This window comes from Vigna unguiculata, chromosome 3, assembly GCF_004118075.2.
Source record: "Vigna unguiculata cultivar IT97K-499-35 chromosome 3, ASM411807v1, whole genome shotgun sequence".
In the NCBI taxonomy this organism is placed as follows: Eukaryota; Viridiplantae; Streptophyta; class Magnoliopsida; order Fabales; family Fabaceae; genus Vigna; species Vigna unguiculata.
In genome coordinates, this window is record NC_040281.1 from 10,970,726 (window position 1) to 10,996,062 (window position 25,337).

General features: G+C 31.1%; 2 protein-coding genes across 2 annotated transcripts; both read right to left on the reverse strand.

Moving 5' to 3' along the window:
• Positions 1-2,583: 2,583 nt before the first annotated feature.
• LOC114177509 ((3S,6E)-nerolidol synthase 1-like) lies at positions 2,584-7,035 on the reverse strand. Its single transcript, XM_028062885.1, is given in 8 exon segments — positions 2,584-3,043; positions 3,124-3,372; positions 3,572-3,710; positions 3,792-4,010; positions 4,093-4,358; positions 4,360-4,466; positions 6,442-6,712; positions 6,842-7,035. Coding segments are annotated over 8 exon segments (1,707 nt in total). The 5' UTR covers positions 7,010-7,035; the 3' UTR covers positions 2,584-2,755.
• Positions 7,036-14,681: 7,646 nt separating this feature from the next.
• LOC114178713 ((3S,6E)-nerolidol synthase 1-like) lies at positions 14,682-16,949 on the reverse strand. The gene is made up of 6 exons (XM_028064766.1): positions 16,735-16,949; positions 16,480-16,646; positions 16,027-16,245; positions 15,758-15,896; positions 15,353-15,601; positions 14,682-15,185 (listed from the first exon to the last, which is right to left on the reverse strand). Exons 1-6 carry the CDS (start codon positions 16,885-16,887, stop codon positions 14,835-14,837), a joined length of 1,278 nt encoding a protein of 425 aa, XP_027920567.1. The 5' UTR covers positions 16,888-16,949; the 3' UTR covers positions 14,682-14,834.
• Between the last annotated feature and the right edge of the window lie 8,388 nt (positions 16,950-25,337).

Here is a 25,337-nt window from a genome sequence, read left to right on the forward strand (position 1 = left end):
TTGTTGATAAATTTCGATAATAAAATGAACACCATGTTTTTTAAATATGTTGGTAAACACATTTTGTTGAAAATCTATTGGTAACTGTACTTTTTGAAAAGTGTCAATAATTTTTTTTTCTTCTAAATTTGTTTGTAATTTATTCGATATAAATGGGTGCAAATTTTTCTGTCATATTTGATAATTTGTTTTTATAAATTAATTGAAGATTTGTGTGACAAAGAAGAGAAGAAGAAAGAAGAAGAGAAAAAGAAAGAAGAAGAGGAGAAGGAAGTGACAACAACAACGATAGAGACAGTTATAACAACAATAATAGAGTTGTGACAACAATAGAAGTAGTGACAATATGGACAATGGATGGGGATGAGGAGGAGGAAGAGGAGAATGAGGAAGAGTCACAACGAAATGTTGCAGCATTAACGACGTAAGAGGAGGAGGAAAAAAAGAGGAAGTAGAGGAAGAAAAGAAAAGGAAGAAGAAAAAGGAAAAAAATGGAAGAAGAAAATGAAAAAAAAAAAGAATACGAGGATGAAAAAAAAAATCAAATCAAGATTTTTACCGACAGATAATTACTAATGAATTTTGGTTGTCAATAATTACCAACTGTCACATATGTAATTACTAACTGCAAAGAAAATCTATCGATAAAAGTTATAACTAAGATCTTAATAATAGATGTTTTGTCATTAATAACCGTCGATAATTTTAATTTACTAACAAATTCTTTTATAATACCAAAAATTTTTGTCCATCAATACACCTTTTCGAGTAAGAATATAAAAACATCCCATTCACATATAAAAAAAGAGGATATTACTAGCATTTGCTATGACTTTATAGGTATACTTAGAAACGGATATTGAGTAGAATACAAAACATTTTTACAAGAACAAAAGATGATCTAATAGAAGTAGGACTGGACAAAATTATTTGAACTGTTTCAAAATATAAAGTGTACTATATTAAACTAAATTTACCGAATTATTTAGAGTAGAAATTTAACTAAACTATTTAATAGTTCACTTTTAAAAAATTGAACCACCGAAAATACAGTTCACTTAATTGATGAGGTAACTAAAACTGCTTTTAAGTGTTGATTGATTTGAGTGCTGCAAACTTGAGGCTCGCTCACTTGGCCTTCAAGCTCACAATGCAATTCACCAATTACAGATGCATTAATTGAGAGCTCCTGATGATATTATTGGAAGGCGTCTCGTCTTAACCAGAAAATCATTTCAAGTTTCGTAGTTACGGAAGTTGAAACATTCTTTTACACCCATTTCTTCACTATCCTTTATTTTTTATTTTTCTTTAGATATACAAAAGTTCATTTTTATTTAAACCATTTCATCCAGTAAAAGATTTATTATGTCAAATAATTCTAAACTAGTAGTTAATGCAACTAGAGGCTCTACAAACTATATAAAACCTACGACAAAAGAATAAATTAAAACTTTGATGGATTTTTTTCTATTTACATTCACCCTCTTTGATTTATTTTTGCTGTAATTTTTTTCAAATTATATAGTATAATGGTGTATGCAGTTATTATTTACATATTATAATAATATCAATAAGGTAACATCTCTTGTTATCCTCTACATTTTTTAACCGTTGATAAATGTATATTGTAAAATTGTACTAATTTAAATTGCATTAATTTAATTATGGTGCCGTGATTTAAAATAAAATTGATATTATATTTCTTCATCATAACTAAGTGATAATTATTTTCACTTTATCATAATATTGATAATGATTATATATGTTTAAGAATATATTATGTAATATTCGAATGTGATACGACTAACATGTTTTTCAGATATATATAATAAATCAATAGTTATATTAATTTAATTAAAAAACTCTAATTCTGAAATAGTAAAATAGATATGGTATCGTGAAAACATATTTTGCACAAATTCAATAATCTAAGTATAAAATAAAAATAGAAGATGCATTTTCAAAATAATGCAGTTCGGAAAAAATATTTAATTTATAATAATTCAGTTTATATTAGAGTCCAATTCATTTTAGTGATTCAGTTAATTTTTTAGAATAAAAAAAAGGTAAATTCAGTTTATTTGAATGATTTTTCAATTCAGTTTACTACAGTTTGAACAGTACAGTGTACTTCAATTCATTTTAACGAGTCCTAAATAGAAGTCATCTAAAAAGCAATAATTACATAGAGTTTATAGTAATTCACCCTTAACTCTTATGATACGTTATTTGTTTATTTTTATTTTTTCAAAACTAGTTAAAAAGTTGATTACAAACGAACTATACAAGACATTCTTGACAATCACAAATATAAGTCATTATTGATTATTCCTTCTTAATCTCTCTTTTAAACTAAAAAAATCTAAATATTTTCTAACAAGTAAAACAAGCTCTGAAACTAAAAGGTTAAATGGAAAATAATTAGTTCAATATTATATTATTATCATCAACCCTTTTAATACAAGAGTCATTTAGGATTCACGGTATGCTATTTGAATCGTAGCATATATAATTCTATAGGTTATTTCTCGCTAGATTTCGCCATTGCACTAAACTGTTGAAGAGTTAGTTATGGTTTTGAAAAGTTGCAAGTTCCTTTCGTTTTTATAAGCACTCCATACATTTATAAAAATTTAAATAGTAGTTCTCAGTGGAACTTAGTAAGGCAAAGTGGTAAAACCATTAAGGAGGTGTTCCTTGAATGAGTGTGGTCACCTAAACCCAACATAGGGATTACTTGGAGTGCTATAAATTAAAGAAAACTATCATAAAGCAGAGACTTCACTTGCTCCTCTAGTCCTGGAAGGGACTGTTTTTCGTCGTAACTATACATCAATGGTACAATCCTTGCCAGATTCAGTGAAGCCTTCGTGAATGTTGGATGAAACTGTTTATGAAACAAGCATTCTTGGTTCAGTCTCTTCCATGCATCACAAATCTTACTCATCGCTCTTTCTCTTGCTACTTCTCTCGTGTACTCTGGCTTATCCATCATCACATAATCCACGTACGATCCATCATTGCCTTTTTGATTCTCATCCTTTACAGCAATACCACTGTGGTAATATTATAGACTCAAATTTATAATATTAACTCTATCAACACATAAAATTTGTTTACCTGTGCACTTCCCAAGTCATCCCAGAGTCGAAGAATTGTTCCTGGGGAAGAAATGATGTTAGGATTTCTGTCTATGATCTCAACATTTTCCTCGGTTAATCCCTCACCCAAAAGAAAAAAACTGTGAACCAACATAATATGCACTCCAGAGCTAACACTCCCATTCTCTAAGTATTCTTCAGCACCGGGCAACTTCCCAGACCCAAACCATTTTGCTTCAACTAGGAAGGCTTTGCACAGACTCTTCCACTGCACAAAAATCACCATCTATTTTACATTCTATATATATGATCATCAAGATATCAATGTTCAATTATGATAAAATTCTCAATATGTAGATATAAACCAAACTTCTTGCACATGCATCACTGAAAACTTCACATGAATCTTAGTAAACTAAGGATTTACAGTAGAGTATAAAATGAATCATATGCGGGTATTCTTTTACCGCATTTTGTAGTGGGTGTATGGGGTTCCACCCGTGCTTCTGATACACCTTGGAGCTGATTTCATTAGTGAGATTATAGAGGACCCTGAAACATGTCTTCATGTAATCTGGTAGTTGTTCAAGGGCTGTAATATCCCATCTGCACGGTTCTTTATTAATCTTTGTTTGTAATTTGATCTATGAAAGTTCTTATAGTAAATAAGTGGATTCATTTACCCACCTGCAAACGGCTTCTGTGAAAAGAGTTAACTCGTCTAGAGTCCCATAAACATCGAAAATGTCATCTATTATGTAGATCAAAGATATTGGTTTTGTGAGTTCAATCCTTTCCTCTGATAAAGTAGGATCCGCGAAGCATGCCAACGACCAAATGTACCATTTAAGGGGTTGGTTTCTCGCATACACTAACTCGTTGGCTAAACCAAGCCCGCTCCACCATCTGCAAAAATGATTGAACTGTGAGGACTCATCATGATAGCAAAATACCTTAGTTTATCAATAATATTAAACTTCCATCATACTTCGAAATTTGATCAATCTCTCGATGGTACGAGCATTGTAGCAAACTGAAATTCATTTTCGCAATCTCTCGAAAGGAACTTAGCCATAGATTCTTGTTATGAAAATCGCCCAAGAAATTTCTAGCGGTAAACAAGGCGAAGCTTTTGTGAAAAGGGTGTTCTAAGGTTCTCTTCACAAGCTTATCTCCATGACTATCGATGCAATCAACCTTTTCCTTTAGGACCTTGCCACTAAATTTTTCAGCTTCAGCAAGTATGTGTTCCCCTCTTTATGCCTAACTGTGAAGCTTCATATATGTCTACCATCCCCTTTATATTTTCACTAAGTTCTGGCTTGAATTTTCCCTCCTTGTTGGTGAACTTTTCAAACACTTCTGTGATGTTTCCAATGAACAAACATTAGCCCTCACATAATATAAAAAGGGAAAAGCAATCATTTGGCCCGTGTTTGTTTCGGTAGAAGTGAATGAGGAGAAAAGAGCATCCAAGAGAAAGAAGCAAAAAACGATAAAAACTGTGCCTCTTGGTGTTGCAGGATTAGAAAAATAAAATTACAAAACGGATCACACTCACATCCGAAAACTTCCACTCTTTTGTGTGAAGATTTGCGCATGAATTTTCGTGCAGTTCATATTTATGCAAGTAGTTTTCGAAACCAGATTCTCTATTAATCTTTTTGATACGGTTCTTTGCTGACCATTAAAAATAAATGTTTAATATTTTAAATATTTTTTTAATATATTTTAAAATATTAAAATTAGTGATAATTAATGTATTATAAAAATAATAATCAATATATTAATAAAAAAATAACACAAAACATCCAGGAGAGAATCCAAATTCGTAATTTTCATTTAGTAGACGATTTAATATAATCAGCTTTACATAAAAGTTAATCCATCGGAGAAAATAAACAGCAACAAATATTTTTAATATTAGAATAGAATGGAATTTTATTAACAATACAATTTCAAACCTAATTTATTACTTTCATATATTTCTATTCCATTTTTCTTTATTAATTAACAACTTATATTTTCTTCTTTTTTCTTCTCTTACTTTTCTCATCTATGTATTCTAATCTCTTTCATAGAGCATAACATAAACTTTGTCACGATGGAAAGGAAAAAGAATAACATGTTTCAACGTGTTTAATTTTGTGTTCTATGCGCAACTAGAAATCATTACATATATAGGAAGAGGAACGTCTCCATAATTTAGATATTTTTTTATCCAAAAACATACGCAAATATGAAAGTATTTGAAGTTATCCAACCCACATAATTTAACTAAGTTTTCTCATTAATTAGTCGAGTGTTTTGGACTTAAATAAAACTTTCTTCAAGAATCTATACACAGGTAATAATACTTTCTTGCTGCTAGGTGATCATTGGATTTTGAATAATCCAATCCACAATCATTTTAGATTTCAAATTTATTTATTTTTCAACTGAACTAGTTTAAATTTTTTTAAAGTATAAATCAAAATATTTGAATTAAGATTTAAATCCAGATCTAAATATTTAAATCAAGTTCAAGATCTAGAATCCATTTTTTATAATAGAAATTTAAATTGAATTTTCTTAAACTTGTCTCCTTAGGACTCTAACACTATCGAATTTGATAAAATTTTGGTCGGGTCAACTCGGCTGAATTTCAACATGGGGCCGACTTGGTTAACTTTCAGTCGTGGCCGACTCGATCGAATATGCCAAAATTTTGGTCAAGCTCAACTCGGTAAAATTTGACCACATACAACCGAATTTTGATCAGGATGGACTTGGTCAAATACGATCAAATTTGGGTCAAGACTGACTCAAAAAGATTTCGGTTGGGATTGACTTGACTGGATTTTTTTGATTATCTATATTTGAAAATCTGGAGTTAGAGAATGGATATTTATTCCATAAAATATATTAAATGTAGATTATATTGAAATCCAGATCCAATAAAATGAATTTTAAATAGACTAAATTTTTTGTAAAATGAATCTTAAATGGATTAGATCAAAGAAAAATAGATTAAATTAAGAAAATTGATTTTTTTAGCCACTCCTACTTGTTACACATTTGTGTGGCTTTTAGCATATACATATTTGTTGAAAATAATCTGAATAAAAAATCCACATTAAATATAAAAAAATAAAATTAAACACTAAATAAACTAAAAGACTCATAAATTCATTATATTAAAATTTTAAATTAAAAATAATATAAAATTCTTATATGTGTAAAAATAATATAATATATATAAAATTAAAGTCTCTAAATGATAACCCCGGTGTCAGTATGGGAATGATTAGATGAAGATATCAAGACACGTGGAAGTATAAAGTTTAGTAGAACCAACCTTGGGACGCAAAGTAACCATGTTGTCTGAATAGCCTGAATCGAAGTGCAATCTGATGAATATGATTACCATAACCACTCCCAACACTACTACAATTCGCGTATTGCTTCCCTATCAATGCTTCTATTTCGTCTTGGAAGTAGTAATCAATGTTTAAGCGCTGCATTACATCAATCATCTGCAAACCTTTGAATGAGCTTTCATCCACACTCTTCCACAATTCATTCTTCACCACCTCCACTTTCTCCCTCAGATTCCTCCTCAGATTTCCCTGCCAAGGAAATTCATAATCACTTCAACCCTTCATGTATATGATTGTGTTTGTTTTTTGTGTGTGTGATGTGGTTATCATTTTCAGGTTCCAACAACAAGATTAGCAAAACATGAAATTTTGACCTACCGTTTTGTATACTTCTGCGCTAGACCTTTCCTCCGGAACAATGTTCCATTTGTTGGAAATGTGAAGAGCATCAAGTTTGGAAGAGTTGAAATATTGAGAATGTTGAGCCTTTGGTGCAACAATTTGAGGTTTGGAAGAAAAAATGCAGGACACGAAATGCAGTGCCATGGCCAAAACATATGTGCTTAATAGATAGATAGACACACTTGTGAGATGATGAATCACCGTAGTTTGGTACATTTATAGGGTGAGGAGTGAAAATGTTAAATAGTGCATTTAGATATTTTAAAGTGACAACAAGACTTCATGTACGATATTGTAAAGTGATAAGACATCATGTACAGTATATTATTATTCGACAGTTCATTGTATACGGTAGCGGTTTGAAGACGTTGAGTCAGTGAGAGTAACTAGAAACAATCACAATTTTAAGATAAAAATAAAGAATTAGGGGTATAAATATGTAAAAGTAAAAAATTAGGAAAATAAATATATAAAAATAGAAGAAATAAAATATATATTTTTAAATATTTATTAAATATTTTAACAAAATCAGAAAATATAGTTACACATTTCTTATATATACCAACTTCACCACCCCACCGACAATATTGTTGATGACGAATGACTATACATAGAACACAAAACTAACGAAACTGAGCCATTATTTCCAACTTTGCATTGTTGGATGGTACAATACAATCCCATCAAACTAACCCATACATTGTTTTCAAAACGAGTTAAGCATGGAGTATCTATTCAAAACAATGACATTATCTCTTACGATTGAGGTCGTAATTAATTTGGATACGAAAGATAACTTAAATTGACCGAATTATTAATTAATCATTAATAATAATAATGTATTATCTTTTTTCATATATAATAATCGTTTTTTTATTAATTTCTTTATCTGTTATCGTTAAAATTTCATGATTACATATTTTTTAAATTATATTTCCATTTTTATTATGCATTCAAAATTCTTTGAAAACTAAAAGGAGAGAGAAAATTAAAGGGAATATAATAAGCAAAACTTATTTAAAATTACATTAAAAAACAGAAGAAATTAAATGTATTCTTTAGTGAAAATCCTTAAACACATTTATATAGGAATAAAGGGAATAACTATTATTGAATCTACTATATTATATTAATTATGTATATTTAAATATTACAGCAGGTGACTCATTAACCGATTTTAATTCAGTGTGGACCAGTTAATCGAATTTGAGATTTTCTTATTGACTTTAGGTGATGGTTTTTTCAAACACGATATCTAATCCTGTCTACAAAGCCCTTACGTACACGTTATGAAGCATTTTTTAATTAAACTACCTTTAAAAGGTGGAATATATTATAACCGATTGAAGCATATGCATTGTATGTCCTATCATATATAGTACTACTACTGTTCCTGTCCTAAGAGTTGATGATGATTCTTAATTTAGCTACTTGAAATTGTGCAAGAAGATGTCCCAACTAAAGCAATTTTGTTGGATATGATCATGCACAAAGTTTATGTCAAGTTCAAAATGCTTTTAAATGGAAAATCATATTTTGACAAAGTCTAGGTGGCTGCTATGTGGCACAAGGTTAATTAACCCCTATTTTCGTGTGTTTTATTTTTGCTAGATGTATGTCATTTTGTAATTTTAGGGTTTTATTTGTATCTGGGTCTTGGTTCTCAAGATTTTGTTTTTGTAATTTGAGAAAAGTGTTAATTTTTCGCTAGATGGTGATGATGGTTATGTGAAACTAAGCGTATTGGCGTGTGTTGTTTCTGTGTATAACACACAATGTTGTTGCGTTATGTATGAATGTCATGAATAGGGATTTGGTTAGATTATGTACAGTTGAATTTTAGTTTGGTTCCATACGGATGGTATAACGTAAAACAAGATCTTTGTTAGAATTGTTAAAATGAGTAATCCGGCTAGTCTCATATCATTTAGTGAGTCAATCCAACTCGATTCACTTATATTAGCAAGTCAAAAAAATTCGAACCTGTCTCGGTCCAGCCTACCACAGGTTGGTGGATTAAACGAGTTGGCTCACGGACTCACTTAATTAAAAATAATACAATTTGTTTTATTTTTTTGTCAGTTAAAACTAAATTATAAATTAAAATCTAAATAAACTTTATACAATCCAAATAAAAACCAAATCACAAAAATACAAATTATCTATGTGTTGGCTAAAAAAAACAATTTAATATGATCCAAATGCAAAGCTCAACTTAACATAAAACACTTGTGTAACTCTTTATTTGCGGTTAGTGAGTCAATCCGGCTCACCACGGACTCAATCCGGGTGAGCTGGGTTCTAGATGAACTGGATCAAAAATTAATCTGTATTGAAATTTATAAAAAAAATTTAAACTAAATCAGCACGAATCCGTAATAAATTTGGTTGACTCGCAGGTTCCAATCTATTTTGACGCCTCTAATCTATGCTCGGGAAGAATAATTCGATACAAACTACACTGATTTGAAGTATTGGACCTTTATAGTGGTATGGAAACTCCTCGCTTAAGTTTCTTTCAATCTGGTAACAGGCTTAATTTAATCAAGTTTATTACTTTTATGTGTTGGCTACTTTAATTGTGACTGCTATTTGTCTTGGAAAAAGTTATAAATCTTGACATTTTCTTTTTGAATATTTCAGGAGGGTAACATTGCACAATATGTGAAATCTAAACCTATTCCTGAAACTAACAATGAACCAGTTAAAGAGGTAGTTGGGGAAAGTTTTTCAAGACATCGTTTTCAAGTCTCGGAAGAATGGTATACTTGTTCCTTTTTTCTATTTTAGTTTTATTCCATGGATTATTAGATTTTTGGTACACACTGTATTCTTAAAAAATATCACATTTGTAATATTCCTTGTTTTTTTATGGAGCATCTTTCAATCTAGATAATAAGTACATCTTTAGTTTGTACAATATCATCGACCTTTACGTGAAGCACATAAATATGATTTTATATTTTTACCACATTTAATTTTCTACTTACTAAAAAACTCATATTTTCAGTCAATTTTGTTTCGAACTTTTTTCATAGGAGATACTTATAAATTTTTTATGAAAAATTTTTTTATAGAAAATTGCTGTCAATATTTTTGTAAAATATTTTATATAAAATACTTTTCACAATAAATTTTGTAACAAATACTTACAAATTTTATAATTTTATAGGAAATAATTACGAATTTTATAATTTTGTAAGAAATAATTACGCACACAGGAATTATCTGTCAATTAATATTCTTAGAAAAATTAGTAAAAAAAGTATTTTCTTACAAATTTTTTTTAATAATTTTGCAAGAAAAATCTTATATAATATGAGAATTCTTAGTAAGACCAGTTCTATTTGTATAATCATTGCAAACTATATATGAAGGATATAACTTGGATTTTTTCTACCGAAAGGTGTTCTAAACATTAAAAATATTAGGCTTAATTATCGATTTAATCCTCTAACTTGTTTTGGTTTAGTTTGGTGCCTTTATTATTTTTGGGCTTAATTTAGTACTCTATTTTTTAAAAGATTTAATTTGGTTCCCTTATTATTTTTAATTCAATTTAGTCCTCATTCTTTTTAAAACGATCCAACTTTTTCCTCTCCAAATTGAGATTAAATTAGTAATTAAGTTTAATTACAACTTATATATACATGTTAAAATAATTTTTTAGAATTTATACATCAAACCACTCCTCCTAAATGTAAAAAAATTTAGTATTTAGGTAGAGTGTAAAAAATAAAATAATTTTAGTATTTAGGTGAAATAATTTGATATATAAATTATAAAAAATTATTTTAACATGTATATATAAGTTGTAATTAAACTTAATTACCAATTTTGTTTTAAATAGAAGAAGAAAAGATTGGATCGTTTAAAAAAAAAGAATAATAATAATAATTAAGGAGAGCAAATCGAACCTTTTTAAAAAATTAGAGGTCTAAATTAAATCCAAAAATAATAAATGGATCAAAATAAACAAAACATACAAATTAGAAAACTAAATAATTAAGCCAAAATATTATTTAGTACATTTTGCCCATAGGTGGTATTTATGTTGGAGTGGTTTATAGTTGTTTTGTTTCAATGTGTTTTCTTACAATTTCAACACTTTATGCATCTTTTAGACCTTATATTCTTTTTTATCAACAAAAAATTAAAAAATTAAAAAGAACAAACGAGGGATGCTCTAACCTTTGTACAAAAGACTAGACTTGTCCAATAAATACCGAAACTTGGCATCATGGCCAAACAGCAGGAAGTCTACAAGAAAAATCTGGGAACATATAAAGAAAAAACTTTAATAGTAATCGATTTAAATATAAGAATAGCAAAAGCTAATCCTCTATAATCATCCCAACAGAACCAGCATTGACAGTGGTTAAAACACATAGGGTAAGGGTATATTCTAAGTGTAGCTTCTTTGAATTATTCAAGTAAGTTGCTACTTTTGAGTTATATGCAGAGTGCAAAAGGAGTTTGGCTAGAAGCAACAGATTATTGCCAAACCACAATAAATTTCCCTGGTGACACAATCCTAAAATGTGTAAATATTCCTAATCATTCACTGACCATATTCGAATGCTAGTATCCAATCTTTGGAAAGATTTGGGATGCTTGAAGGAACTTCTTCATAGACCATTTTATGCAAGAGAAATTAGAATAGAAAAATGAATGTGACTTCTTCATAAGCTAAATTTAGTATATGCATGTGTTAAAAATAAGTAGAGGAACTATGATAAAGGTTCTACAAAGTTACCTAGTGCATAAACTAGTTTTAGTTTATGAAAAGACTAATTTCAATTTTATTCTTATATTTCTCTTTTATTGGAGTTTATAAACAAGCTCATCCAAAGAGGCTCCTGGTATTCAATTAGTCACCATTTGTTTTCTCGTAATTTATGTTGCAGATTAAATGGATTTGTCCAATTGCTCCTACACGTCCTGTAGCTATATTTGGTGGGTCATCTTTCTTTTCTTGTTTGATAAAGTAATATTTTTATGGTGTGCTCCCAAATTTCATAATTGAAGAAGTTCTTAGCAATTTTCTGAAGTATGATATAATTTAATTTCCTTTATGAACATTAAGAATTCAGTTGTACTTGATGACCATTCCATTTGCTTAATTAATCTAGAATTAGGGAAAGACATTAGCCACTTAAGTCATTGGCTTGATTATCTTTATGACTTTAATTCTTTTTAATAAGGAGACTTGGTGCTCCAAATTATATGATAAGGAAGTTTCGCACAATCACATTCCTATGCTCTCCAGTGGACAAGAGGTAGGTCAACTAGGTTGCTCTGATGGGTTTTACCATGAAGATCAATTTATAGGTCAACATATTATTTTAATGTTATTATTAAAAGAAGAAATTGGGTTAAGCTGTTCACATGATTTCAATATTTGACAAAAATGAAAAAAAATAACAAATGTGTTTCAAAAACTAAGTACGAAATATAAATTTATTATGTAGTTAACTGAGTTACGAAATATAAATTTATTATGTAGTTAATTGAGTTACGATTTTAAACACTTATATGATATGTATGTTATAGGTTAACATGTATCAACAATCACAAATGATGACATGATAATTATTTACACAAAAATGAACTTTAAGAAATTACCATGTTATCGTTTGTGGTTGTTCATGTATGTTAACTTATAACTTAAACATAAGTATACAAAAGTAGTAACTCAGTTTGTCACATAATTTATATTTGGTACTTAATTCTTAGAACACATTTTTTTTTTAATTTAAACCATGTGAACCTCACAAAATTACCACATCAGAATTTGGAGTTGCTCATTTGTTAACATTTAACATACGCATAAGTGTGCAAAAATTGTAACTTCGTTTGCCACAATGAATTTATACTTGGTACTTAGTTCTTAGAACATAATATTCCTTTTTAAAAACAAAATATAAAGCTCAAATGGTACAAACTTTGGTAGAGGTGTCTAAATCTGATATTTGCTTTTAGTGGCGGATCTTGACCAACATTGTTAGAGAAACCAAAATAATACATCCAAAATTTATACATTTAATTATTGGCATTAATACCGTAAAAATGAATACATAACTTAGTATAACAATAAACTACATCATTAACGAGAATCAAACCACACTTAAAATCCAAAAGAAAAATTGATGATAATCAAACCACACTTAAAATCCAATTATAAGAAACACAGAGTACAATCCATTTTCTTCTATGTTCATAAAATAAAAAATTAATATACAATAGACTCATTAAATAAATTATTAAACTAATATTTCACTATCAAGTGACACAAAAGATAATTACCTTCTTCTTTATTTCTTTGAGAATAGAGGAGAATAACTAAGATATGAGAGCAAAAATAATATATCTTTTTCTCTTGAGAAACAAAAGAATATTGACATATAATGGAACCACAATTAAAATCTGATTATAAAAAACACATAGTACAATACTTTTTCTTCTATGTTCATAAAATAAAAAAATAATATAAAAGAGATTCATTAAATAAATTATTAAACTAATATCTCACCATCAAGTGAGACGAAAGAATTACCTTCTTATTTTCTTTCTCGAGAATGAAAGAGAACAAAGGAAAAATAAGAACAAAAATAAAAATATTTTGTTCTTTTCAGATACAAAAGAAAACGAAAACAGGTAAAAATGAAATATGAGAACAATTTATGAGAAACTCAAACTATAATGAAAAATAATAATAAAAATATCTTGATAAATTTTTTATTCTTTATTATGTATGGTTTTATATTTTATTATTTATTATCATCAATTATTATTTTTATAAAAGAAAAGAATATTTGATTTAATATTTATAATAAAAAAATCAAAATACATAATATCTATCATAAAAAAAAATTAAAATACCTATCATAAAAAAAAATTCTAAATTTTTGGGGGGGCCATGGCCCTCTCTTGCTACCATTATCCTCCGCCACTGCTTGCTTTTAAAAAATATAAATTGTATCCCAACTTTTAAAAAAAATGCTTCAATTAAAAACATTTTAGACAAAAATTATCAACGTCGTTAACGATGTGCCACGTGAGTATGTGAGTTTTTTTTAATTTTTAATTTTTTTAGCAAAATAAAATGTCACATGTCAAGTCCCTAGTGTGCCACATGGCATTTTCGGTGCCATGTGACAATGTAATGTCACGTGTGAGTGTTACTATCAAATGTCATTGTGTTGATTTCAATTTGGTTTCCATATATGTCTTCTTAATTCAATTTAGTCCCTGCTTATGTATATTTGAATTAATTTTGTCCCAATATTTTTTATAACTAAATAATTTTTGTAATTCATTTTTTATAAGATTAAAACTAATTAAGTATAAACATTTTTTACAAAATTAAGTTTAAAGTTATAAGGTTTAATAATCCAAATAAAAATAAACTTTTGCATTAAAATTAAAATTTTATTTTTCATTATATTAAAAATGAAATACAGCAATACTTATTTATTTGAAATGGTTATTTACCCATTTTTTTAAATAAAACAAATAGTTAAATGAAAAAATTTCCAATATTATATAGAGATTTAATAGAACTTATTTTAAGTTTTTTTTTTGTTCAAAAAATTATTTCTTATTTTTTTAATTTTTAGAAACTCCCGTGAATCTATTGATGTGGCTTGTTTTTGATTTAAGTGATCTCAAGATCTAAACTTAAAATACATCCTGTCTCACTCCCATGATAATTTTCTTCTGAGTGAGTCATGGATGAATCTTATTTTATAAAAGACGCATATGGTTCTTAAAAGTAATTAAAATTAAAGATGCATTAAATTGAAAATTTCTTAACATTTATAGAAGCCTTCAATCATTGATCGAAAAATTTACAGCTTCTTTTAGCTTGATTGATGCAAGAATTAAAATTAAATAAACATATTAATTTTTTTAAACAGGATTCTAACTTACCCTTATTTGAACACCAACAATTTTATTTGGCTGTGATCTACATTATGTCAGTTGATGTAAGATTATTTGATGAAACACTAGTCTGATCTTGCAGAATACTTTGCATGGCACCACCATGAAGCAACGATTTAACATACTCTTCTAGCTTGGACAGAGTATTTTTGTCATAACTGTACATGAGAGGTACCATGCGAGCAGCATCGAGGCAAACTTTGGTGAAAGATGATGGTAACGGATTTGCATCTCTGAGACATTCTTGGTTCAGACGTTTCCATGCATTCGAAATCAATTCAGTGGCATGCTCCCGTGCCTCTTCAATGGAGGCTTCTGGGTGCTCCATCATGTAGCACTTCAGATACGACCCATCATTGTCATCACCTTTAACATCCTGCATTAATTATTTTCTTGTAAGTAAACAATTTTACATACATCATGGGTAACATCCTACGTGTTAATGATGTTGTTGATGCACATGTGTGTTTCAAGGAAAAATGGTGAAGTTAACTGATATTTGTGGTCCACACCCAAATAAGAAAAGGATGTTTCTCTTCCTACCTGGTCCCCTTCCAGGTCATCACACAACCTTAGAATGGTGGCGGTTGTAGATATCAGTGTCGGCAATCCCTCCATTACAGCGACTGTTTCCTCCGTTATACCCTCACCTATGAAAAAGAAAGCGTGCACAAGAATCATATGCACCCCAGTGCTCACTATTCCGTTCTTCAAGTACTCCTCTGTCTTCGGCACGTGCCCTGATCTGAACCATTTTGCTTCTTCCAGAAAAGCATTAATGAGCATTACCCACTGTAAGCCCAATTAGAAAAAACAATTATCATGATTCTTGAAGGATGTTATACGAGGGTGTTTGTAGTTAATGAAAATAACCTCGTGTGTTGTGTGTTTTCTCACAAAGAGAAAATATATTGGTATGTAATAGTTATAGTTTTAACGAGATTTTACCAATTTTACTAATGTTGTTATAGGATTCCATCCGTGTTTGAGTTGGACCTTGAAAGCAAATTCGTTAGTTATGCCATAAAGAGCCCTAAAACACCCTTTCATGTATTCTGGTAATTGTTCCACGGCAGCAATGTCCCACCTGCACATGTCCAAAACAGTCACTTATCTTAGCTAGAGAATATACGCAAAGCAATAAGCAAATATTTTGTCCTTCTCCTTTCCTTTTACCATGAAAACTTCCAAAAGAAAAAAACAAGCTTGTGTAATACCTCTTGACAGCTTCTGTAAAGAGAGTGAGTTCATCAATATTTGCACAAAAATCAAACATATCATCGATGATGTAAGCCAGGGAGAGTGGTTTTGTGATTTCAATCCTTGCTTCTGAGAATCGTGGGTCTGGAAGGCATGCCATGGACCACATGTACCATTTGATTGGTTCGTCTCTCGCGAAAGTCAAATCATTTCCCAGACCTAGCTCTTTCCACCATCTATAATTTAACACACATTGTTAATTTAATACCCTATGAATCATTAATATTATATAAAGGATGCTACTATTATATAGAACGCTACATTCAAATTATATTAAACAACTTGTTTTTCATATAATTCATTAATGATAACGATAATTTAATAATACAAGAAGTAATGTAATTATTGAATTGATTGCATAATTAACGAATTATCACCGTTTTATTTCTCTTATATTAACTGCAACTTACTTGGAAAGTGCAAAAATTTCCTTCAGATACATAGAGCTGATGATTTCAGTGTCTGTTCTGAATAATTGTTTTAAAGAGATTGTCGATTCTGACTTTTGTACCGCCTTGCCAAGAAGTTCCCGCTTAACTTCCTCCAATGTTTTAGCATGTCTTATTTGAAGTTCATCCTGAAAGATTAATATTGGAAGGGTGAGCTAGTTACAAAAAATCTCAAACACCGCCATGTGAAGCATAAATAAAGAAAGTGACCCTTACCCTAGCTTTTCCCTTTTTAGAAATGTCGATATCTTGCTGCAATGCAATGGTGAAATGGCTTTTACTACAGTGGGCATGCTCAGGGCTCAGCTTTACAGCCAGAATTGCTGAGCATTTGTTTGGTAAAGCAAAGATAGAGTGAAGGAAAGCCATTGTAGGATATATTAAGGTTCGGTGTCGTTGAGAAAGACGAATGAGAGAGTATGAGAGGAATGTAGAATAACATGGAATTTGACTCTATTTGTAAGGTTTCACCGGCATGGACCACGCCGTATTACACTATTTGGAAAAGGACAATGATACTTTAACCCACTTTTTTTGACCCACTATTTCAATCACCATTAGATCATACATCACATCACCAAAAAGAATAAAAGAATAAAAAAAGATGATCTAATGGTGATTAAAGCAATGGGTTAAAAGTGGGTCAAAAAAAAGTGGGTTAAAATATCATTTTCTATTTGGAAAATTGTATATTTACACTCAACTTTGCTCTTACTTCCACATAAAATATTGTATTTAATAAATATAAATAAAATTTTGCAATAAAATAATAATATTTATGAATGTCAAGTCAAGTGGGAGTATAATAAAACAAACTACCAAGTAGCATGATTTTTTGGTGAACCATAAGAAACATGCGTGGGAAATAGGGTTCGTAAAATCTGATGTCATTTTGGAACCATTTCATCATTGAACACGACTTCATCTTATCTTATCCTATGGTGATATTTTGACCTCAAAAAATATTTATCAAATAATCTAAAAATATTGATACTTTTTTATATTTAAAATAGTTATACTAATTCTTATATTTTAAAGTGGGTTTTATTTAGAGTATCATTTTCTTATCACAATAATGCAAAAACTATAATAACCTTCAGCTTTTGCGGTGTTACATAATGGAGACAAGGTTCCACAGCCTTGACTTTCAAAAACTTCCTGTCTTCCTGTGTTTTAGTTATTAGGGTAAGTTCTTTTTTAGAGGAAGGATTTGAGAGAGAAAAACGATGGATTTGAATGAATTTGAGAACGAAGGTTATGTTATTTTTTTAAAAGAATTTAAAAGTGATTGTAAAGTAAATTTGAAAATAAAGTTTGTTAAAGTTTACCAGTGACTTAATTAAAGTGAAAAAAAAAAGATTTAATAGATAGAAATAAAAAATGATTGAATTTTCCCTTGATGTTGAAAATATGAAATGAATTTTAGATGAGTTAAATTTTTTAACATCAATAGCGAAAATACAAGCGTTGTCACACATGTGTGTTCACATTTTCATAAAAAATTATTAATTTTTAAAATAGTTATTAAATGTAAAATTAGAAAAATAAAATATGTACACAAAAAATGTTTTTAAAATAATTGTTAAAGAAAAAGAAGATTTTAGAATAAGAGTAGGTAAACTATTTATAAAATAATTAATTTTTAAAATAATAATTAAGGGTAAAACTGGAATAACAAAATGTGGACACCAAAAAGGATATCCACTTTATGTATTGTTATAGATTATTCATTAATTTTGAAAAAAAAATTAATTTTTAAATAATCCCTTTATTTATGAAAAGAAAAATTAAATATTTAGATATTAATAATTATTGTGAACAAAGAAAGCTATATTTTTATGATATAATTAATATTTAATTCAAAAATGATTTAAACGGTGTTACAGAAAAGAACCAAATAAAACACAAATTGTGAAAATGAGGATCATTTTAAACATTCTGTAAAAATGACGACCATCCGCAATAAATACTACGGAAATGAGGACTAAATATGTATTTAAGTAAAAGAATATTCAACTTTCATTTTTACTTAAAGAAACCGCGTAACCGCACGTATCATATGATTTAACAAAATAATAGCGAATAAAATATTACAATATCAAATCAATGTACTAAATTTAAAAATATCACAAGATATATATCAAATTTATCTAAATTTTTAAATATCTTAAAATATATGTCACACTCTACCAAAAATTACTATCAAGTGATGATCTCTTCATAATATTGACACTTCTTCTCCATTTTTTTTTTCATCCGTGAAATTAAAATTATATCATCTTAACACCGTTAAAAATAATTAAAAATAGTGCACAAGTGAAAAAAGAGTACATGTTTTAAAATCTATAATTCCTTTTTCTGGTATACAAGGTCAAATAATAATGCATCAACCCATATCAAACTATAACTAAAGGTAAACTCAACATTTTAAATTAATCTAAGAAGATAAATTTAGGAATATAACCAAACGTTTTATAAATATCTCATTTCCTTTATAATATTTAAGGGGCCATTTGATAGAAAAATAAAATTTTAGTTTCTTAAAATCTGAAATTAGGAATGTTTGTATTCTTTGGTTTGATTTAATTTTTTAAAATAAAGATTTCAAGAAAAAAATGCTCCCAAAGAGAAGCTGAAAAAATAATCTTTCCGAAAAATGTTTAGTCATAGTTTAAGTACCATATCATTTATTGTGGTAAATAATTAAATTTTATTTAAAAATATCATGTACTATTAAAAAAATATTTATATAAACTTTTAAAAATATCTAGAGAATTTTTGGTGGTTGATGTTCAACAAGGTCCGAAGTATAAGATTTACATTTACAAAATATTGCATCGAAGAAAAGAGAGAAGATATTCATGAAAGATGAGGAGTTGTACCACATTTTAAAAAGGGTTTTGAGACCCACAAAGAAAGTGACTCATCATTAAAGCACAAACTCAATGAGATTTTGAGACCCACAAAATAAGTAGTACAAGATCTTATTTTAAAATTTTCTACTTATGAACCACCATCTAAATTTCAGTCACTTCTAAAAATTACAATTCTCATTATTAATCATTGTCAACAATAATGATTTTTTAATATGACCTTTTTTTTTCATATTAAACCTCTTTTAAGAGTTCTTTAACTGTTTTAGATAAGATTAAGGAGTGTAATATTTTTTGATAAAATAGTTATTAAGCTTCTGATTCATTTTTATTTCTATTCAACAAAAGTGTATGTATGCATATAAAACTTTTCTCCTTGATTTGGTAAAGGGCATATGCATTTTGCACAAGAAATAATCTCTGTTGAAGTCTGTAAAATTACAAAGTATTTTGTCAGATTTTTTATTGTCACTTTCAAAATAAGTATTGAAATTATTAAAAAAAATGTAGAAAATAGGAGTATATTTGAAAAAGAAATGTTGTCTCAAACATTGAAATAATAAATAATTAACAGAATTTCAATGGAACCAACACTTCAATAGGAACATTAGGAGCACCGTCCAGCGCAATATCTAACGCTCAGTGTGAACGCAGAGTATTTTTGGCCAAGCCGGAAGAAGAGGAGGAAGAATTGGAATCGAAAACGACAAATATTGTGTTGTCGGTCGGAAATAGTATGAGTTAAAATTATATTAGATAGGAAAATGATTTTAATGAAGCCTCGGCGAACGTTGAATGGAAATGTTTATGAAACAAGCACTCTTGGTTCAGACTCTTCCATGCATCACAGATCTTACTCATCACTCTCTCTCTTGCTATTTCTCTTGTGTACTCTGGCTTATCCCTCATCGAACAATTCAGGTATTTTTTCCATTGTAGGCAAATGGCTTTGGTTTATTACGGACATGGGCAAGTTTTTTTAAAATTATAGAACTAGGCAAAACGTGTTGGGGGTGCACGTTTTCATATGAAGAAATCGTGTAGTCCCCATACATTTTTGTGGGTCAGCATGGTCAGAGGCGAAATCGTGTGGGAGGTGAACGTTTTTGGTGTCGTAATCGATTACCGTTTGTTGTAATCGATTAGTGCATGCTGTAATCGTGCAGGGGTTTAACGTTTTTTAAGCAGTAATCGATTACCGTAGTTTGTAATCGATTACTGAATGTGTTGCAGTTTTCTGGGTATTGTGTAATCGATTACGCACGAAGTGTAATCGATTACATGCGTAATTTTTTGAAAAAAAAAAACATTTCACTCGATAGGAAAATAATGATGTATAATATAGTTGAATATGAGAGTAAAAAATAATGATATTAGTGAAAAAAAAGATTACAATCAATTAAAGTACTAACATAATAATATCAATGTCAAAGTGCATTAAAGAAATACAAAGTTTTTGAATGAAAATAAACATTGAAATGCATCTAAGATGGAGGAAATTGGCGCCGCACATAAGCCATGTCTTCCTCAAGTTGTCCAACCCGAGCATCTATACTGTCAAATCTTGAACCAACAAAAGCCCGGAGATCGCGGATTTCATGGATAATATCATTAAGCATAGCAGCAGATGCATCCTGGGTAGGCTGAGGCGGTGGAGATGGTGTTCGGTCATCATGAATAGGTGCATCCTGCATATCACGTTTATGAATCCATTCACCATTTTGGTTTTTTACAAAACCAAAGGAATGAATCACTTCAGCACCAATTAGACCTGTTCTCCAATTAATCTCCTCAAATGGTTCATCATCTAGAGGAACATTAAACTTAATAAAAATGTCAGTAATATGATTAGCATATGGTAAAGGGGCATGGTCTTTTAATGCCTTTTTCATCCGATATCTAATCAGATGACCCCAGTTAAGCTGCCTTCCGGTCAGCATTGCCCACATTAAGATAATGTCTTCTTCAGTAGCTTGGGCAAGGTTAGTTGATCGGGGCACCAGGCATCGACATAAGATGTAGTGCAGGATACGTGTTTCCACTCTCATTTGCCCTGCCAGTATTCTTCCTCCAATATTTACATTGTCACGACAAATCATCATTTTTGCATTGTGACTTGAATAATCATCTCTCCATTCCTGAACTATGTTTCCCTCAAAATAGACCCTTTGAGTGCCCAATTGAGTGATACGATAAAACATATCTATATCCATCCTAATTTTCACATGCTTAACTTCACTAAGAATAACCCCTTCCTCAGTAATTTGTAAGTTGGAATAAAATACCCTAACTAATTCCGGATAATAACGTTGACGATTAGTCAAAAAAGATAATAATCCCAAGTTGTGGAGTATATCATAGCACTCAAAATTTTGCTCAGCAATAAAATCATCAGGATATCTGGGTTCAAGAATATCTCCGGCAGAAAATTTTGAAGTATACCTCTTGTATTGTGCTACGGAAGAGAAAAGTCTATGTGGTTGTGAAGGTGCGATTATTTCTTCAGGTTCGTTGACGGCGGGACCGCGGCGGCGAGCACCGACTTGAGTCTTGTGTTTCCTTGACGATTCTGCCATTTTAGGGTGTTTATGAAGATTTGAATCGGTGAGTTTTGTAGAGAATTGAAAATGAGAAAGATTGCAACAAACAGGAGGTGATTTGGTGAAGATATGAAGGCAGAATGATGAATTCACGGAGGAGAGAATGGAGGCGCGGGTGGGGTTTTTGGGATGCAGCGGCGGAGAGAGAAAATGTTGTTTTTATAATGGAAGACGAGTCGTAATCGATTACAGGGTTTGTGTAATCGATTACGACGTTAAAAATAACATTCCAAGGGCTCCTGAAAGTTGTGTAATCGATTACAGGGTTTCGGTAATCGATTACGAAGGAAAAGAATCAGTTCCAGTGGTTCGTGGTAGAGTGGTAATCGATTACAGTGTTTATGTAATCGATTATGAATGTAGAAATAAATTTTGGCAAATTCTCCTGTTAATCGATTACGAGAGGGGTTGTAATCGATTACGAAGGTATTATTTGTGTTCCAGGTTGTCGTGTTACTTGCGTAATTGATAATGTTAATTTTTACCATTATCCAAGCTATATTTCATTAGCAAAATCATCTCTTCCAAAGCTTTTAACCTACTTAATCCTCAATTTTACCTTACTTTTGTAAATAAATACATTGTGGGTTACATTGATCTAAATATATTACTAATCCCCATTTTTGTGTCCTTTTTGTAGATGGGAAGCTTTGTTCCTAAAATCCAGACTAATGAGTGACCCGAAATAGCAAAGAGAGAAGAAAAATGTCAATAGGAAGCGCCTGGCGACGCGAAGCCAGCGCCAGGCGGAACAGACCGCCAGCCACGCGCCAGCCAAGCGCCAGACAGGCGCTACTGTAGTCACCGCCTGGCGGCACTTAGTCACCGCCGGACGGCAGCGGGAAGAATTGCCCACTGTTTGGTGTCTTGCGCCTGGCGGTGAGACCCTTCCGCCAGGCGCCCTTTTTCGCTGATGTGTCAAGTGACCCCTTTTTCTTCTGTTTTCGCGGAGGGAATCTGATCTTTGGCATTTTGGAGGCACGAAGAACACATTTGGAGAGCTTGGAGGAGTGCTAGGGCTTGTGGGAACAGCTCCATCTTCCTCTTTGTATCTCTTTCTCTTCCATCTCTTCCATTTTTAAGCTTGAGCTCTCCATGGCAATGGAGAGCTAAACCCATTTTTGTTGGGGTTAGATGTAGCCACGAAACTCTTGTGTAAATGCAAATGTTTTGATTATATATATGACTCTTTCATTAATTGCTAGTCTTCTTATTTCTTCACTTAAAGCTTGCATTGATTTAGCCATCTCTTGCATGATTTTTGGTTCATGGGGTGTGAAAATATCTTTTGAAACCTAGATTTGGAATAAGAGAACTCAATGGAGCTTGTACCTAGGAATGGGGCTTGACCCATTGGTTGTCTTAAGCCCTTGTGCATAAAGCAAATTTGCTTATTAAGAGTTCAAGGAATTGACTTTTAATAAGGAAATTTAGGCTCAATCTTTTAAGGAATTAGGGTTTGAGTAATGTTGTGGGTTAGCATTAGCATATTAATGAAGAGGATGTTAAATTGTAGTTGCATGAGAGCATAGTTGGTGAATTCTAACCCCGGCAATATCAAGTCACATCATTTCTAATCTTTTCCACTCACTAAGTGCCTTTAACTTTCAAAGTTCAATTTTAATTATTTATGCAAAGTTTAATTTCATACATTAAAACTCAAAATATGGATTTATTCATTAGTTTAAATTAGTCACTAATTACGCAATTAATTAGTATACACGAGTCTCTTGGGAAACGATATTCCGGTCTTACCGGTTACTACTTGCGCGACTTGGTACACTTGCCAAAGTCTTTAACAAGTTTTTGGCGCCGTTGCCGGGGACCCGTGTCTAATACTAAACTATTGTGTGATTTTTGACTTATTTAGACTTAAATTCTTTTGTGCATATTTACTGTTTTTGTTTACTTTTTTTTACACACATTAATTTTGGGCTAACTTGTAGTTCGAGCTTGCTTCTGTTGTTGCTCTATAGTTTATGCAGGGTAGGATCCGTACAAGGAGGACTGCATCTTCAGAACCACTCCTTGTTGATCCCGAGATAGAGAAAACTGCCCGTAGAAGCAATAGTGCCACAAGGAGAAGACGAGCTCAAGCACAACAAGTTGTCCATCACTCTTCTGCTTCAGACACTCTTTCATCTACTTCTCAGAATCCTGATCCTTTGCCAGAAGAAGAAATGGTAGACAATCCTCATGGTGATGGTAGAGGTCGTGAAAGACGCACTTTGGAAGATTATGCAGCGTTCACAGACCATGTTAACTTCAACAGTATTGCTAGGCCAACTGTCAATGCCACCAACATGGAGATGAAGCCAGCTCTTATTCATCTGGTGCAGAGTAATCAGTTCAATGGCCTGTCTCATGAGAATCCCTACACTCATCTGGCCACATTCTTGGAGATATGCAATACTGTGAAGATCCATCAAGTTCCTGATGAAGCCATACGCCTGAGTCTCTTCCCGTTCTCACTAGCAGGACCTGCAAAAGCTTGGTTGAATTCCTTTCCTGAAAATAGCCTCACTAACTGGGATGATGTGGTTGCAAAGTTCTTGAGCAAATATTTTCCCCAGTCCAAGGTTAACAAGGGAAAGCAGGAAATCTCGACATTTCAACAAGATATGGATGAGTCATTGGGCCAAGCATGGGATAGATTCAAGGGACTGTTGAGGAAGACTCCCATTCATGGGTTTGATCAACCTACACAGCTCACTCTTTTCTTGGCAGGACTTAAATCCCAGTCAAAGCTTATGTTGGATGCCTCTGCCGGTGGGAGTATCAAGTGGAAGACGCTAGAGGAAGCTTATGAGTTAATAGAGAATATGGCAGCTAATGATAATGAAGCCTATACTGAGAGAGCCCATTCTCAAAAGAAGGGTATTCTAGAGCTTCAATCTCAAGATGCTCTATTGGCTCAAAACAAGATTATGACTCAGCAGCTGGAGACCCTGATGAAGAAATTGTCACAACTTCCTCAAGAGCTTCAAAATGCCTCTGTAGCTCAACTCCAACAAGTGCAAAGTTGTGAGTTATGTGGAGGAAACCATACCAATGGGCAATGTGCTATGTCAAGCACATCTCAAGAGGAAGTTAGTTATTTGGGCAATCAAGGCCGATCAGGGAACTATAATCAAGGATGGAAACTTCACCAAAACATGGGCCAAGCAGGACCTTCCAATAGGCCCCCACATCAACAAACTTACCAACATCCCTCTTTAACTGACAGAACCTCAAAGCTTGAGGACATGATGCAACAGTTCTTGCAAATGTCAATTCAAAATCAAAAGAACATTGATGCATCAATAAAAAACTTGGAGGTGCAAGTGGGGCAATTAGCCAAGCAATT

Coding starts and splice junctions, on each gene's coding strand:
- LOC114178713 (XM_028064766.1), bottom strand. CDS start 16,887: ATGGCTTTCCTTCACTCTATCTTTGCTTTACCAAACAAATGCTCAGCA. Junction 15,602..15,757: donor TAACAACATTAGTAAAATTG/GTAAAATCTCGT, acceptor TTGGGCTTACAG/TGGGTAATGCTCATTAATGC. Junction 15,186..15,352: donor ATGACCTGGAAGGGGACCAG/GTAGGAAGAGAA, acceptor TAATTAATGCAG/GATGTTAAAGGTGATGACAA.